Raw genomic sequence first — 17,928 nt, forward strand, 5'->3', positions numbered from 1 at the left:
GCCGTTCAAATAGGGTTTCGCCTCGTCGAGAATGGTTTGGGACTATGATTGGGCCATTCCGTACTCGGATGGGCGTTCGTCGCGTGGTCTCGCAGATGGCTTATGCGGTTGAGAGATGTGCCATCGGATAACACCCATGCTGAGCGAATGTTGTTGGGACCGGACTGCCTGTTGCCAAGAGCACTGAGGACGTCGATAATGGGACCTGTTCTCTGGCTTGGCTTGCGGAAGCCTTTGTGGTCCATCCAACATCGCGTATTTCGTCGAAGCTTTTCCTGGAACTTGCACATTGCTGACCACCAATCTAAGGCTCTCCCGGAACAACTTGCGGGTGCTCGGTGGTGCTGTGATTTCAGTCCAGGATGGGCTGATGTTGACCAGGAAATCCGGGGAAGAGGAGCCCTGACACATTGCGATCTAGATTCTTTCTTCCCCGCCAAGTAAGAAGACCAACGAAAAAGCGCGCGTTGTTCCATTTGGGAGCCACCATTAGGCTGCCCAGTGCCAGCTAACCCCAAGTTGCCCCAGGCTGGCGGCGCCGCCAGTTCGAGAGCCACAGTTCGTGTCAAAGTCGGTCTCAATGGCGGCAAAGCTTATCTCGTCGACCGCTTTCCCAGCCGTCTTTCGCGCAGTGCCCTGGACGGCGGCTGTTCCCAGGACATCGGCGGGGAAACGGGCGCATCAGTCGCCAAGATCACGCCGGTCTCCTCCTTTGCTACGAGCTTTCGGTAAGAGAAGAGACTTGTGGCTTGCACAATTCATGAAGGTGGCCTATCTAGCGAAAATCGCTCCCTTCCATTGGTTTCCGTCGGTATGGGGAGCTCGTGTTGCTCGACTCTCATCGACAAGCTCACTGCTCACAAGACCGTCTAGCTAGCTTGGGCGCCCGCCAAGCTCCAACCAACGTCGACGGTGTGCTGCCCGGTCTCGGCTTCACTGGAGAATGAGAATGGCGGGAAGAAGCCCGCTGGCCCGCCATCATCCATGTCGCTGATGGAAATGAATACATACAGGCTGGGCTGGGTACTATCCACCCCAATGGAACGAGACTTGATCGCACATGACAGCGCGACAGAAGTCAAAAGCACGCGATGCCCCATTGGCCTCTTCTCTAGCACGATCTTGGCAGACCAGGAAACAGGTCTTCCCCAAGAGCCTGAAGGATCACAGATGTCGGCAAGAATTCCCCTAGTTTGGCAAAGAGCCGTAGCTTGATTAGCTCGCCTCCACTGCCGGGCCCCTCCCAAGACTTTCCAAGACCTCGACTGAAATGGAGTCGTAAAGTAATCGGAGCGCTCTCGTCAAACTCCACGACTCCCTCTCCGTGCGGGGAAAATTGCCTAGAAACAGGATTGCGGGGGATGAAGAGAGAAAGAGGGGCGCGGCATAGGGTGTTCGTGAGAAGGCTGGTTCCCTGTCTCTAGCCAACTATCTCGCTCAATGTCCGAACTTTTTCTGTTTCTTATGCTTATTTCGTCAGGGGGCCTCCACGAATGTCGGTGGTTGAGTGGAGAGACTTGTGAGGGGAAGAGGGGGTCGCGATGATGACAAAAGGATAATGGCGGCACTGAGGAGAGAGATGATATCGAGGGAAAAGTCCATCGAAAATTGTTCATGTTCTCACCCCTGTCTTCATGTTGCCCACCATAACCTCCAACAGGTTCCCCATCCCTTTCCCCGTATCCTCCCCCGCGCCGCGATGGCCATCAGGACGAGAAGAAGCTTGTAAGAAACTTGGGGGAGGACGGCTCGAACTTAGTGCAGCACCCGTCCTGAAGGGCTCGCATACTTCGGATACAAGGAAGCTAACGGGAAGAATCGAACATTCTATGCATTCAGCTCGACCTTCTCGTCAATCTAGCGTTTCCGTTTGGTGTTCGTGAGCCGTCCAGCACTCCTTAGCCTGCAGGGAACATCCTCTCCGTGAGTAATGTAGCACAAACAAATCCCTCGGGTCACATACTGGGACGTGCAGGTAATGTGCTGCCAGCGAGGAGCAATGGTCTCATTCCAATTGGCCAATTTGCAATGTCCTTAGGGCACACTGTCCGTCGTGTTTGCGTCTGGTGCCAGCATAAGCGCAGGCGTCTCGGGCTGGGCAGAAAAAGAAGTCGAGGGCTGCGCTCGACGAGTCATTGAGGTTGCTCAAACGGCCTGGACATCGTCGACTCCAGTTGCCTCTTTCTCCACCACCTCCCATCGTCGTATTGGCTACGGGCTCCCATTGCGAGACCCCCATCCTCAATCCTGCCCACAGCCTGCCTTCCAGACTAGCCCCAGACTCGCAAGTCTGCGGGCCAATCGCTAACAGCAAACCGCTCCGGGGTTGGCTCATGAGAAGTGCCAAGAGCTCTGGGCATGCATTGGCGGGGGCAAGGCATCGGTCGTACGGACGAGGAAGTTGGATACCTTTCCCTAGTGTAAATGCGACTCGTAGTGTCGAGACGTCGGAGATACAAGCAGCAAGCAAAGTGCTCAACCTGAGCTCTCTGAGCTAGAGCCAGCCACTCACATCCCTAACTCAAAGCCCCCTGCCATTCTCTTCGTCTCGAAATGCAAGCCAGCTGCGCGGAAGACCACGACCAGCAACCTGCATACTGCATGGCTACGTAGTACGTACCGAAGCCCAAGGCAATAAGCCCTGCAAACCCTGCCCGCAGTTACGGATGAGGCACTCCCTGAGTCTATCATTCTCCCTACTCCCAGGCTCCCAGACCTCAATCTAGCCTTAGTCCATGTCGTAGGCGGCGCGGAGGCGAAGCTATAACTAGCAGACAGGGTTTCCGGTACCGAATTTCAAGTACTCCCGTTCCCCTCCCGTCGGAAGCCCGCACGGTGAAGGCTGTTTACACAAGCACTCCGGAAGAGAGGGGCGGGCCATCCAACGAAACCATTCAGATGGGAAGCCAATTTCGTCCTTCCCATTGGGGTATGCGATGTATAGAGTGTGAGTGTGAGTGTGAGTGGATCGGGGGTAGCACTCGGCGGCCACGGAGGGTCCCGGGCATGGCAGGACTGTCGTTGAATAAGAGAGGGAGACGAGACGGCCGCCTACATCCCATGTTGTCGTCGAATTTATAAGAAGCAGCGCTCAAGGTTTCATCCCACGTTGGCTTCGGATCTACCCCTCAAGCTCATCCAGGTTGTTTTGGGACACACCTTCTCTGTGTGTATTTCTCTCTCCCACTTAACCTCTCCGTCTCCTTTCAACGCCTCCCGTTTGCCGCGTTCCACCACATCTCGAGTCTTGCTCAACCTCTCTCCTCATCCCCTCTCATCCTGAGCTTGGGTTACTGGTGAATACACCTGAGTAACCCGACCATTTAAGCGAGCCACGTACGAGATTTCGTGCGCCTGCCTTTCCGACGGATCCTACCTCTCTTGATTGAGGGTTCTTTTTTTTCTACCATCAAAAGGCAAAAGGGAAGCAAACTTTTCTGCAGGATCCCACACACAAACCTCGGAAAAGCGACACACCTAGTTCCAACGCGCTCGCGCGCATACGGAAATCTCATTCGCACATCGAACACCTTTCCCGCTACCCACAACCGTCGTTCCAATACCGTAGCCATGGATCGCCACGGGAAGAAAGATCACGAGCTCGCCGAGAGCTCGGATGAGAAGCCCATCGACTCTCAGCTCGAGCAGGCGCAGATGCTTGCTGATCTACCCGATCCCGACGCCGGAAAGTCTGCAGAGGAGCGTGCCGCTATTGTACGTGTGCTCCCTCACCCGGCTTATGAGTGATGAGGTCGTGAAGCCTTCACTCACTCCACGCTTCATTAAGACGACGAAAGAAATAAGTCCACTCATGCTAACTCATCTTTCCTTTCTAGGACAAGAAGCTCATGTGGAAGGTCGACCTTTGGCTGGTCCCCTGGCTATCCCTCCTTGTAAGACATGATCTTCCCTCTCACTCACCTTCCCCTAGAATCTCAGCGCATGAGCTGCTGCGCGCGCACAATACGATTGACGATATACTAATTTCATATTTCTTCATAGTACCTCCTCTCCTTCCTCGACCGAACTAATATTGGCAATGCGCGTCTCGCCGGCATGGAGGATGACCTCAAGATGAGCGGCACCGACTACAACATGTCGCTCACCATCTTCTTCATCAGCTACGCCGTCTTCGAGCCCGCCACCAATGCACTGCTCAAGCGCCTCACACCCCGCATCTTCTTCACTGGAATCATCATCGTCTGGGGCATGATCATGACGCTCATGGGTCTGTGCACCAACTTTTCCGGTCTCCTTGCGGCCCGCTGGTTCCTCGGTATCGCTGAGGCTGGTCTCTTCCCTGGTAAGCTCGCTATTTCATCATGATCTCACAGGAACCTATGGTTGTGAGATTTCAGAGGCTAATATGAGACACTAGGTGTCAACTACTACCTCTCCTGTTGGTACAAGGGATCCGAAATCGGTGTTCGCTCTGCTGTCTTCTTCTCCGCCGCCGCTCTGGCCGGTTCCTTTGGCGGTCTCCTCGCCGCAGCCATCGCCAAGATGGACGGCATCGGCGGCAAGCCCGGCTGGGCCTGGATCTTCATCATTGAGGGTCTGGCCACCGTCTTTGTCGGAATTTTCTGCTGGTGGATGGTGTTCGACTGGCCCGAGGGCGCCCGATTCCTGACTCCCGACGAGCGTATCCGCGTCCAGCGCCGCCTCATCGCCGACAAGCAGGGCCGCACCGCCGAGGACTTTGACAAGCGCCACATCTACGCTGCCATGACGGATTGGAAGACGTACGGCTACATGGTCATCTACATGGGCTGCCTCGTACCCCTCTATGCCTTCTCCCTCTTCCTGCCTACTATTCTCCGTGGCATGGGTCACCAAGGCACCAAGGCCCAGCTGCTTTCCGTTCCGCCTTACGCCGTTGCTGCCGCTCTCACCGTCACTGTTGGTATCATTGCCGATAAGACCCGCTGGCGTGGATACTGCAACGTCGCGACTGTCACTATTGGTATTGTCGGATTCGTCATGCTCATCTCCACGACCAACCCCAAGGTCCAGTACGCCGGAACCTTCCTCGGCGCCGCTGGTATCTACCCGACCATCTCAAACACCCTCTCCTGGGTCATCAACAATACCGAGGGTTCTCTCAAGCGCGCTTTCGTTCTGGGCATGGTCGTTGGATGGGGTAACCTCAACGGTGTTGTCTCCTCCAACATTTACATCAAGGCCGAGTCCCCTCGTTACCTCACTGGCCACGGTGTTGTCTTGGGCTACCAGATTCTTTTCCTCCTTGGTGGGTCCATCTTCATGCACTTCGCGCTTAGAGTATCCAACAGTCGCCGCAGAGCCGGCAAGATGGATGCCCAGTGGGCTGGCATGACTGATGAGCAGAGGTGGGTCGCTGGAGACAAGCGACCTGACTTTATGTACACGCTCTAGGTGCTATGTAGTGCTTTGATTTGCTATTACAGCTATAGAAATTGGATCACGAGGTATGAACTCTGCGTTCAAAGATTGAGTTACAAGTGTCTCTAGAGCGCCTTTTTGTAGATTCTTTGTCTTTATGGAGTCAATGATACCATCCTTGCATTAGATACTATCGTTTCACTTCTTCATTTGCACGTGCTTTCAATGACTGTATGTATGTACAGCCTGTGTCTTAAGGTAGTCTGTTACGAAACTACATTATTGCATATTACCTTATACTATTAAACAATGAATTCGGACCCTACGCTCTTGCTTGGTACAATGAAACACGTAATTTTGTATTCTACAATCTAGAAGAAGTACGTCACGTTCCGCTTACTTTTCATACCTCTCAAAACACTAAGCCTCACTGTCCGAGCTGAACTCAACAAGTTTGGCACCTGTTGTCTCGTAATTGGGCGGTTCCCTAGTTTTCTCCGCCCATATGGCATCCGTCCGACGCTGGACCTCGTCGAACCAAGTTTTCTCAGTTTCCGCCGTACAAGCAACAAAAATTCCGTCTGGGGTCAAGCCTAGACCAAGGTGCAAGTTATCGAGTTTCCGATCAGGTCTGACTAAAAATGTCGATGTCGATCGGCTGAAAAATACATTGAGCTTGGTCTTGTCGTATGTCGTCCACAACTCACGGCCTCTGTCAACCATAAGTCTCTCAAGGACTAGATGCTCATGCTCAGAACTCTGATTCTCCGGGACAGAAAGCCGGAACTGCCATTGCCCTTGACTTGGCATGAAAAGGTCCAGAAAGTCATAGGTATGCGCGCCACAGTCGAGATAGCGTAGAGATTGTGTATCAGTCTGGGACATTGACTGGTGCAGGCCGAAGGGATCGCAGACTATCCTGAACCTGTTGGTGCCGTCAGTTTGGAATGTGTGGTACCGCGATTCCTTCATTCCTCTTCTCTGACAGCCTGATGTCAACAAAACAACACGCGGCAAAGTTGTCTATGCTCTTGGACATTTGCCTGACTCACGTTATTTGCCAGGATCATAGCAGCAAAATCGTCCCATTCTTCATCCCCGCCACCACCTCGGCCTCTTTGCACTTGTATTCCAAAAGCAGCGCCATTCTTGATGTAATTTTGGATTGTCTGGTGTGCTTTAGCCGTCGCCAGCCCCGCTCCTTTGGCAGTGTTAAATGATCTGTTTGCGTCTAAGTATTAGTGCATCCGGCCTCCTCTCTTTATTGTTCTTGTCAAGATAGATATCGAGATGGAAGCATGCTTACTCATTTGGGGTTTCCGGGTTCTGATCCAAATAGACTATAGGCGGAGATACTGTGTTTTGGAAAACCGTTTCGACGAACTTGAACAAATAGTACTTGACTCTTTGATTCTTGGCGCCGCCTCCAGATACTACAATCCGGCCACGGATGTCTTTTTGCGATGATGCAAGTTCAGCTTCAAGATTCCTGATGCCGCGTTCGGCTTCAAGCAATGGCTGAAGAAAGGCTTTCTTGAACATTTTGGTCAGATCATGGATCGGAATATTGACGTGGAAGCGCTTGGAAATTGAAGAATACTTCGCCGGCTTCGCGATAGTAAGATCAATGTCCTCGAACTGCGACTTGAATTCATTCGGCGACTCTTCCTTGAACGGATTGTTGTTCCCAAGAGCTATGAGGCGCGTACGGAATTCTCTGAGGAACTCATTACGAAGCAAATACGAGAATTCTTGGCTGCTGACTTTACCGTTGTCCGATGTGGTGTGGTTGGTGCAAAAGTCACCAACGGATGACTCCCACATGCCTCCGCCGCCAACTGTTGCTATTGTAAACAGAGAGGTTAGCACACAGATCACCAATTATTTCATCCTTAAAGCACTCTCAGTCCGCTCGCTAGGCTTACCGATGGGATCACCGACTCTGAAAAGGGCCGTTTTGCCTCCGGCTCGTCTTACGTAGTAAAGGCAGCCATTCTTTGCGCGTCAGAATATGCGGTTAAATGTGCTGGAACAGAATGAAGAGAACGTACCATGCTGTGGCCTCCGAAGTCGAGAAAAAGCACATATTGGCTGGCGTCCGTACCAAGTCTCCTGTCTGCGATGTGTTCGCTGGAAGAAATGAAATGGGCCATTGCCTCCGCTTCTGTATGTAAATGGAGATGGTCGTAGATCTGATCAAGATCGAACGATCGACTAGTAAGCAGTCTTGGGCTGCTTTCTAACTTTTCCCTAATCAGAGCCTTGTACCTTTCGTATTCTGTGACACTCCAGTGAGCAGGAGCTGAGAGGCCAAAATCTACAATCCTAAGAGGTCTTTCCATCTTGCGGCATTCTTCATCTAAGCGAAGGAAGACAGCGTCGAGGATTAACCCCAAACCTTTCTTTCCGATGGTTTCGAAATCAGAGTGTTTGTCCTTGATTCTCAGTGCTTCCACCCGCAGGGAATTCTCGTCGTTGATTGTGTTCCGGCCTGTGTCGAGAAAACCATCACCTAGAAAGAATTTTGCCGAAACCTGTGTGGCTGAAGGGCTTAGTTCATCGCCAGTGTAGACTTCTCCAGTCCCTGAAATATTGATGTACCCGTTGAAAGCGCCCTTTTCATATCGAGTACCATCTTGGGTTTGCAAACTCCTTTGGTTAAACAACTCTTCCGGCTTTGGAACAATCGCCTCACCGTCCGAGGGCAAAAAGCAAATGACCAAGCGAACAGAGGTACTCCCCCAGTCCAAGCCAACAACACTACGGTTATTAACCAATCTAGTTTTCTGAGTTAAATGACAGCGAAAGTGTTAGCTTACATGTCTGTACAGCGGCGCATCAGAGCGCCGGACATCGCATGACTCTTGAGAATTGGCCTCGAGCACATAACAGTATGAAGTCTTATCCCGAAGCAGAAGGTAAACAAAATTATAAGCTGAGTGGCGCCCGTGAAAGAACACAGAGCGACTCGAATCAACATAAGGGGTATTGGGGTTAAGTAGTAAGCACTTTGGATCCCAGGTATATTTCTTGTCTCTAATCCGTTGACCGCAACCAACCTATACACATATTGCCCAGACTCAAACTAGCAAGGGACCAAGCTTTCATGTCGCCAAAAACCCTCTCGAAGAATTTTTTGGCGGGATCCACAGAATCTTGAGCTTTCCTGCCACGCAGATGAATGCTTGGATACGTGGACCCTCGGGGTTGAATGATCCAGAGCGTTAAGTGCTGGAAGAGCCCCCACATCCAAGACAAGGCCTCTGGTATATCACCGGGCATGGATCATGCACCAGGGTACAGGAAGTACATGTGCCAAATGTCATCAATACTTAATCCCTCATGAGTCTCAGCAGCTAGTTAAGCTTGGTAAATATTGACCATGGGTAGTACCCATCAATGGGATCTTTGCCAAGAATGAACGCTTGTTTGTTTCTTGACGAAGGCCTCGCTGACATGTCCCGGAGACCTCGAGAAAGTCCGACGTGACCTCAAAAGGGAGCTTGGCTATTACGTTCAGGCCACTTACTATCATCAGGGGCAGACCAATGGTAGATCACTTACGAGTGACCAGCTGTGCCGCGGGAAGAGGAAGCCGACTGGTTCAGCTGAATCAATACGGCTGTTTCGCAATAGGTGACCTTTTCTGACTTTTGGCACCGCGCGATTTACGGCAATCTCAACAATACACATACAATCGAGACTCTTTCAGAAAAGACCGCCCTCGCAGACGAGCATTCGTCATCGAGCAATGAAACTTCAAAAGCTCCAAGTTCTCAAAACATCCATGTGTTGTCTGCTTCCTTTGCACCAGCTCACCTGTGCTGAAGCTAAAGTAAGAATGTGCCTCCCCCCCCCCCCCTCTTCTCCCAGGCCGTGTCCACAGTGCGTTTTACTTCCACCAACCTGGTCATAAAGATATCTGTCGCGACAAAAGCTTTAGAAAGCAAGCCGAACTGGGGCTTCGCTCATGGCTTGGGTATTGGCAGGCGGTGCTGCATTCTTATTTGTCCGAATTCGGCATCTGGCTGTAGATTTGCTTTTTCGGCTGACCCATTCATATGCCGGTCAAGCTGCTCAACGTTGAAGCTATATGGTACTGCCTTTAGGGATGATGCGGAAATTATTTGTGCGTTCGCAAGCCGACCCTTGTGGCCACAGATTCTCGCTCCAATGCCCACAAGCTAAATACAAGGATAGGCTAACACTTGGGGACGTACTCAGGCAGCAGCAAAGTCCGCACGTCAAAGTGTAGTGGATAAAACGAGAAGGTATCGATGAAAACTGGGTGCATTCTTTTAATGTAGCCTTAGCCCTGAACCACGTTTCGTATCAAAGCCAGGAGCTTATATCTGTTTATTCATACAAGTGTGCGTTATGATGAAATCATAGGACTGTCAGAAGTAGGTATTAATACATGTAAATCTCTCGATTGGTACTTCTGTGGCTACGAAGCTATCAATAAAGAGCTTTCGCCTCGCTATGCAACCTTTCTACGCGATACCTACCTCACAAATGGAAGCACGGATGCTACCTGGTCTCGATGATCTGCCCCCTGGAGAAAGAGGAATTGAGAGAATGAGCCATATGCAAGGTTCTCTCAAATTCCCAACTTTCAATAGTTCTGATTAAATCGGCCGATCTTACCCTATTTGAGCACTTGATCTACCGCAATCTTGGGTAAATTGAAAGCACATATATCCCAAGTATACATGTCAAAAGCTCATGTTAATATCCTTCCCTGGCCACGTTATTCTTGACAAATTCCTTGTTGTCCAAATTTCGCGCTATCTCGCATGGGGATTTGCATGTTGATCTAGACGTAGGCCCAACCTAGAACTCTTTCCATTCAGAGGCAGAGTACTTACATGGTCGCATTGGACGAAAAAAAAAAAAGAAAAGAAAGGGGGGGGGTTTGGTTCAGGAGTTCACGAACCCTTAGTGCAACTTCAACTTAGGCATGTGATAGGAAAATCCCGTGCCAGGGTTAGCGGAGATGCGATTTTTGCGTGACCAATCTAAGGAGTAATTCAGGTGCGAGCGATGGCCTCACTTCATAGTTTGTGCACTGCCCGTGTATTACTCCGTACAATCCGAGTCAATTCGCGGGCCCGAAGATAAGTTTGAAGACTGACGATTTTGTTTCACATCTAAATCAAAGAATGTGTCCGGATATGTCCCGACCTATCACTGACCCTATTTCCTACATGCATGTGTACCAGGTACTGTACTTCAGTATATAACGAATGTAAAGTGCGTCGGCCCAACAGCAACGATCTGCCATGTTACATTTGAGAGTTCATGTCGATGATAATAGTGTTCTGCTTCTAGCTTCGCGTGGGGTAAATTAAGGGTGACAAAAAAAAGCGGACAGATATGGTGAGTTAAAAGAATGCCATGTCTTGAGCTTATGTGCGTATACACGCCACGAAATCACTCCAGGCATCCTGTTTTCAGCAACATGCATGCCGACTAAAATATTTACTGCATTCGGAGCCTCAAAGTAAGCCTAGTTTCACATGGGCGTAGTGAATGGGGCGTACATTATCTCTTCTCCAATGACTTCTTGTCCGAAGATCGAATTGACAAGAACATAAAACAGCGCATTTGCGATGTTCATCCTTCAGCGGACGCACCAGAAATCCCTTGATACATATATGGCGCTATCTAACTTAGCTGGGTGACGTAAGGAGCGCTCTCGAGGTTATCCTACAATGTACGCATAATTCAAGATATATAATATGTCAACGGGACATACAAGTGGTTTGAAGTCACTACTACCGTCTACCTCATGCATTCTGCTTTCATCCCCTTATTATTTTGTCAACATAGTTGTATGCAGTGTAAAAGGTAAGTCTCATTCATCCCTACTTTGTTTCAATACGTTTTATGTGGATCTGGAACTCGGCATGATAGCATGGATACGATAGGGCTTCCCGTTTTGGGGCAAGCCGGGCACACCGGGTAAGATGCAATAAACTTCCGCTGATTTGAAATGGCTAGAACCTGTTACGGCTTCGACGATCCTCAGGGAAGCCACGGCATTTACGTTCACATTAAGCTCCTTGTCGAATGGAAACGAACCCCATTGGCGCAAAGGCTGTATTAACAAGTGGGTCACATACAGTTCGTCAAATTACAGAGTACGTAAGTAGAGAGAAGAAGGAGAAAGGAAACTACCTGTAAAGGGGAAGTATCGATGTTTGTGCATATCGCGATGTCCAGGTAATACCCTGCCTACATGGGCCACGCTCAGCCCGAAAATTTGGTGTCCAATTCTCAAAATTGGTCAAGTATCCATCACTAACTTGGAGTTGCCCGGAAGGCGGGAGAGATCAAAAACAAAAGCAACGCAATTTCATTCCAAGGTTCTGTGACTGATTGCTAATGATCAATCGTGTCATGAGGCACGCATTCATCCATAGTTCATTACAGTCCAAGCCATTAAAGCCAGCCATCAGGACACCCTCAGTCAGAGTCTGTGTCCAAGTCTTCCATGGAGTCTGAACTCGCCCCGTTGTCCGCTTTCCGAGAACATTTTGTCAACCGGTGATTGCCTGCTTTTATGTTCTTGTTGTGCTTTGCTACCCACCGAGCGCTGATAGGCTGGTCTCGAGCTTTGAGTCTGTGCGGCACAACTTTGAGAGAAATAAACAGGTCAGCCACTCACTCACTGTATAATGAAGAGAAATAGGACAGACATTGGCTCACCTTGCATCCCATGTCTCCTGATAATGGTAGTTTCTTCGACAGCCGAGATCTCACACTGCTTGAAGTGTGCTATCGCATCTCCGCTAGCGATCGGATCTCGAGAGAAGTTGCGACTCTGGCAATCCTGCTTTGGACAAAGCAGAATCCAATGTGCCTTTGAACCATCGAGCGTATAGGAGAAGACAAAACTGTCCAAGTAAGCTCTTTCTACCGCGTTCACGGTCACAAATCGAGGACCCTCAACCCTTTTCCGCCGAATGACAGTGCGATTCGAATGAGGCGGCCGGCGCATGGAAATGAGGTCCCGTGGCATCGTGAAAGGACTCGGCTTCGTCCCTGCGTATTGGAAGGCAGAGCAGGACATTCCAGCGATGTTGTCGTAGAAGAAGTTGTTGATGTGACACGGGAATTGTGCTTTAATCCTGGCAACAACTTCTGGTCTCTCTTCCGGCCGGTACTTGGGAGGAAGACCCGCAAGAAGGCTCTGCTGACAATGGCTCCTAAAAATCTCATATGACTCTAGAACACGTTTAACCTCAGTAGTGATCTGCTGGTGGAGGTCATCTTCAAGCTGTTTAATGTATAGACGAATTGCTGTTGCCGATTCCTCGGAGAGACTGCTTGTCGAATCTTCTGAAAGGCTCATAGTGCACTTCTTCTGAGCTGGTGACTGCGGATAAGAAGGGGCAAAGCTGATGCGCTGCAGGGCGGAAGGGGTGACCTTTTTCAATCCATTGCTGAATCTGAAGGAACACGGCCAGCTTGAGACAAAGTTCCTGATTCCTTTACATCCATACCATGAAATCAAAGGTATCCACCTAAATGCACACTATGTCAGAAGCGATATACTTTAGTACGGTCCCTCTTTCACTCATACTCGAATAGCTTCCTCGAGCTTGATTGTCTAGCGCCCGCACCGCAGCAGTGATTGTGCCAAGAATGGGCACAGCCTATTGCAGATCTTCTATCATTGCTCACCGATAGACAATCCTTGAGGCTTCATATGTAGGGAAAAGGGGGCGGGCGGTGACAGCGCAAGCTTTCCCTGCTTAGTTCATGATTGTGTTGCAAAATCCGGTAGGTTGATGTCTACACCACCCCCATTGTAGTTATTGCCTACATGGATCCACATCATGGATCATCTTCAGACAACGTGCATTGTACATATAATTACACACCGGTGTATTCCTGGTTTTTCTATGTGACTGCAGCTGCTAGTGGGCTAGATTTCCTTCAACTGACATCCAACGTCTTCCCCCAAAATAATGTAATGTTATGAGAACTACATGCATTAGGCACCGCGTTAGTCTAGGGCGGTCTCTGTGCTTCAATGGGGTTACCTATCGTACCCGGTATCTTTCAAGATCATCAATCCGGGGCGGAGACGAATCAATATCAGGGTTAAACTTCGGGAGATGCAACGACTACGGAGTATTAAAACGTTGATCATTCGTCCTCATTTTCCCCCTGGCATCCTTATTCACATGACAGCAGAAGGCGCCCCTTGCACTTTTTTTTGTTTCTGCGTTTATTAACATCTTGCCAACATTTAGACATGATTGAGCACGAACGACAGACTGCGTAAGTGTTCTGTGCTAAAAGTTGGAAAGTCTCACCTTTATCATCAAACATGGACTGACCTCAGCTTACTCGCCCAGTATCTTGGCACTGGACTGGGGAAGCAGCGCCATTCGTGGCAGTATTCTAACCCGAGACACTCGTCAGAAGTATCTCATTTTCACTGAAGATGCTTTGCCTGGGCATGATCAACGCTATCAAAAAGGCGCTTTCAGTTCGGCACTCTATCTCGATGGCATTGGAAGGGTCTATACGGGCGAAGACATCGACCAGGATAGGGAACCGGTGCCGTCAAAGCCCTTCTTCTCCACATCTCCAAAGACCGGAGATGATGCTATTGATGCCTTGATTCAGGGCTCGCAAGCGGAAGAAACTTGGTACCTTGTCAAACAGGGCATGAATGATATCACTAGAACAGTGATTGAGCGAGTTGAGAGCTTTTGCAACGGCAACAACGACTCTGACTCGCGCACCTACTTCTACATCGAAGAGATCGGGCTGTCATACCCTGCTCATTGGAGACTAGGAGAACGAACCGAGTATGAGAATCTTTTGAGAAAGAACATCCCCCCCAATTCGACTTGGATCAAACCGAATTTCGAAGTCAGCTTTCACGTTGAAAGCCTTGCATCGGCCCATAAATTGTTCGCGACTGAACGGCTCGTCGATGAGATCTTTGTGTCACCACAGATCCCAGTTCTTGTCGTCTTTTTGGACTTCGGGGGTCACACGATGGTAAGTAATCTATCACATCGCCAATGTCCGGAAACAAGTTCACAAGGCGAACGACCATCTTTAGAACGGGTGCATGTTCAGTGCACAGAAGAGCACCGACGGTAAACTCAGCTACCACCGAATGGGTCAAACATTTTGTATGTCCTGTTGCCTAGCTTGTTTCTCGACATATCTGACACGTATTCCGAAGCGACCTTTGGCGGTACTCAATGGTGGGAGCAGGAGGTTAATAAGTTCATGAAGTCGTACGTGGAGAAGACTACTAAGCGCGCTTTACCACCTCGACTACGATCAGAACTTCTCGAATCATTCCAGCGAAAAATCGTGAATTTCAGAGGATGCGAGGTCGAGCCGATGTATTTCACCTGTCCGAACCCTGACGACGAGCAACAAATTTGCAGCGTGAACATTTCGCTAAATGAATCCAAGAGCTGTTTTTTGAGGGCCATGGGAGAGCCTCTGAATCTTGCTGAAAGGAAGATCGCTGAAGCAGTGTCTCTCAGCGCCCATGTCAAAGCTGTTCTGTCAGGGGGCAGTGGGAAGAACTCTGCTGTCCAAGCTCGGCTCAACTTGGCCTGCCGGCGGTACGGATTATCGGAGCCATCCACGATGTACACACCAAAGGACGAGTGAGTAACATATCGATAGCTCGAAGCAGAACTGCGAGGACAGCATTGCTGACATTCAAGGGCAGTTCATGGAACATTTGCCGAGGGGCAGCACTTGCGACAGCGAACACCATGTCTGTACGAGAGTCAATTGCAAAGGGCGCCGCGTTTGGATTCCAACGGGGAAGTCTACCCAAAGGGCCGAAGGAATCTGGGGGCTTGTGGGAAGAAGAGATTGAGGTTTCATTGGACCTAGTAAGTTATTTCGATCTGCTTTGCGTTGCTTGTCATCTACTCTTTGTGTATACTGACATGACCCATGAGCAGACTGGACCGAGTCCCTGGAAAAGGTGGTTCAGTGGTAAATCTAGAGTCAGAATTATTTGCGACCCTTTTCTACAGGTTCCTGACAGGAAGAAGTATCTCCGTCTTGCATCCTGTTGCGATGTCATCGAACTTCCTCAGCCTCAAAAGGGGTATTGGCTATTCGAGCTCGAGTTTGAAGGCGTAGGTGATGAACGATCCCTTGTCATTCAAAGACATTACATGGGTCATGGCGGAAAAAGAATCATCCGAAGCATGCCTACTTTGAGTTTACCATTGTACTACGACTCGTCCTACTGCTGCTGTCTCATTGACACGGAGGTAGACGACGAAGGCTTCGGTCTCTTGGTAACGAAAGAGGGGGATATTGTGGCCTGCCCAGAGAGGCCTGCACAGAATCCTCTTGAGCGCGTGGAGCCACCTGATTTTGAGGAGATTGATAATCCTCGGAAGCGCAAGCGAGTAGTACTACCAAAACACAGTGCAGCTAGTGCCAAGCTGCGAGGCGTCGGTTCCAAACCATCCGGTCATCTTCCGGAGCTCAAGCCAGCCGACCGCTTGCCAAACCCCAGAATAGTGTCAGGTGCTACTCATTTCAAGAGGTCTGCAGTTGGGCTTCGCACTGTTGGTCAAGTCCGCGGAATGGAAGAGGTGTCAAGCAGCGGAAGCGATGATTCTATCATAGCGGTGGCGCATGATACTGGCTTCGTCCAGCATGCTTTTTCTTCTGGGAGACGTGTGATGAAACAGGCTATTTGGAGCGACACCTCTAATTCGGACTCTGAGGCTTAAAGCTGGCAGTTTGATTCGAGTTGACGAACTCAAGATTGTATGCCTTTCTCCTCTTTTCAATAGCTTACTCGGACTAAAAAGTACATTCTCGGCTACTTAAAGGCTATTGACGACACTATCCATAATGTAATCGACAGATTTGACTATTACGCCATACTGTGATCCGACTGATTACTATGTAGGCTCGATCAAAGTTCAGGCACATGGACTTGCGTGAAATCTATGTAATTCAGGCAAATCGTTGATTATCAGATAAACAGAATTTGGACAGTAAGAAGGAGGATAGAGGGAAGTACGGAAGCCTCACGTAGGTATTCATCGGGGGATCATCCCAGTGACGGTGAGCAGACTATAATTGGACTTGCCACTCAAGAATGCAGTCGGCTTCGAATAGGTCGTAAGGAAACAACCCCATTTGGGGCATGTGTAAATTTAGGCCGCCATACACAACCTGGACCCTCGCCATCTTCTTGGGTACCTTCGGCCGTCAAAGCTTTGTTGGTTGACATCTCAAGCGTCTGTATAAGCCACTAACTCTGCGCAAGTTAGTCCCACCATTCTTGGGACTGCTTGACGACAGGAGACGCAACCACGAGATCTTACTACCATTCCTTCGGCCTCTAAGAGTTAAGACATGGGGGTATAGATGCGGGTGCCGCTAGAGATACAATAATAGCGAGTCGCACTTATTGCCGCGAAGACCACCTCCTAAGGATAGCGGGGAACGTCTCATCGCAAGCCCTCATACTATTTCAAGCCCCTATTTGCTCGTACAATTGATGGCGTTACCGGATGACTTTTCACTACTCCAGAAGCCCTCTAGGATAGAATATTGGTATGGCTCCTCGTCGTCTGCAGTGATGAGGGATGGGGCGAGATTACCTATGTAGTTGAGGTAATAAGCCCCCCACCCCCCTTGGCCCCTCATTCTCCCCTCATTCTCCCCTCATCCCGAAAACGGAATTATTTGGCCGCAATACCATGACGTCTGGGAGAAAGGTGAAATTTGGGTACCCAAGTTTCCAACCCTTTGGTTCCAGATACTCAACCTACCAATGTCTCAATGCCGCTTCCGCCGTACGTATCTTAAGCCCCTCTGCTAATGCAGCGTACCTACTATTGGTTTTCCTCGGATGGCTTGGCCTAATCTCATCCGCTGGATGCCCGACCGACGATCGACTTGCCCTCGAAGGCTATGTGCCTGGGAAAGCGTCGCACAAGGGTATGTATCCGGGCATCCTATCGTGAGGTAGGGGCTCGCGATAGCAGCAAGCGTGCCAGTCAATGCAGCCATATGCCTAGTGACGACTCTAAACGTAAAGCCGCTCTCCTGGAAAGGCGAATTACTGTCAGATCATCCAATGGGAGCGGCGGGGGGATGCTATGCTCTAAGTGGACATGAAGGTTCTCCTGGCATTGGATCATCCAGAAGGTGCGCCTTGCCGACCCCTTCCGCACCGTTTGCTCGGCTTGAGCACTTGACAGGAGGGCATTTGTCTCTTCCAAGTTACTTTTGAACCTAAGCAGCGCGAAGTGGTCATGCGCACTGTAACTTCTTTTCATATCGAGTCCCTTTCCTTGTCCTCGTTGTATTAAGCTTCAATAGCGAGTACGAACAAAGCGTGGGTGTTATCTTGTGCAGGCCGGTAGATCTCTCTTGTCATTATACCAGATATCTTATCTGGCCTACCAAGCGATCCGTTATTTTCAATTTAATCTTATATTGACGTATTGAAATCGACGTGAGGAAATATAACATGGAAAGATACAGAAGTGGAGAAATCGTCTGGTTGCGATAGTGTCCTGTGGTAAGCTCTCC

At 49.8% G+C, this 17,928-nt stretch overlaps 4 protein-coding genes across 4 annotated transcripts; 2 read left to right on the forward strand and 2 right to left on the reverse strand.

The window, feature by feature from the left end:
* Positions 1 to 3,570: 3,570 nt before the first annotated feature.
* CPAR01_02303 (major facilitator superfamily transporter) lies at positions 3,571 to 5,394 on the forward strand (the record flags this gene model as incomplete). The annotated part of the gene is made up of 4 exons (XM_060486591.1): positions 3,571 to 3,714; positions 3,837 to 3,893; positions 4,003 to 4,303; positions 4,379 to 5,394. 4 exons carry the CDS (start codon positions 3,571 to 3,573, stop codon positions 5,392 to 5,394), a joined length of 1,518 nt encoding a protein of 505 aa, XP_060353919.1.
* A 387-nt stretch (positions 5,395 to 5,781) lies between these two features.
* CPAR01_02304 (uncharacterized protein) lies at positions 5,782 to 8,215 on the reverse strand (the record flags this gene model as incomplete). The annotated part of the gene is made up of 6 exons (XM_060486592.1): positions 5,782 to 6,237; positions 6,414 to 6,582; positions 6,668 to 7,205; positions 7,287 to 7,356; positions 7,413 to 8,121; positions 8,181 to 8,215. The coding sequence occupies 6 exons, from the start codon at positions 8,213 to 8,215 to the stop codon at positions 5,782 to 5,784; spliced, it is 1,977 nt and encodes a 658-aa protein (XP_060353920.1).
* Positions 8,216 to 12,031: 3,816 nt separating this feature from the next.
* CPAR01_02305 (uncharacterized protein) lies at positions 12,032 to 12,718 on the reverse strand (the record flags this gene model as incomplete). Its single annotated transcript, XM_060486593.1, has 1 exon — positions 12,032 to 12,718. One exon carries the CDS (start codon positions 12,716 to 12,718, stop codon positions 12,032 to 12,034), a length of 687 nt encoding a protein of 228 aa, XP_060353921.1.
* A 909-nt stretch (positions 12,719 to 13,627) lies between these two features.
* On the forward strand, positions 13,628 to 16,109 carry CPAR01_02306 (uncharacterized protein; the record flags this gene model as incomplete). Its single annotated transcript, XM_060486594.1, has 6 exons — positions 13,628 to 13,653; positions 13,731 to 14,385; positions 14,450 to 14,522; positions 14,576 to 15,014; positions 15,080 to 15,248; positions 15,321 to 16,109. 6 exons carry the CDS (start codon positions 13,628 to 13,630, stop codon positions 16,107 to 16,109), a joined length of 2,151 nt encoding a protein of 716 aa, XP_060353922.1.
* Between the last annotated feature and the right edge of the window lie 1,819 nt (positions 16,110 to 17,928).

Source organism: Colletotrichum paranaense, assembly GCF_030867605.1.
Source record: "Colletotrichum paranaense strain IMI 384185 chromosome Unknown Scaffold_2.1, whole genome shotgun sequence".
Classification (NCBI taxonomy): Eukaryota; Fungi; Ascomycota; class Sordariomycetes; order Glomerellales; family Glomerellaceae; genus Colletotrichum; species Colletotrichum paranaense.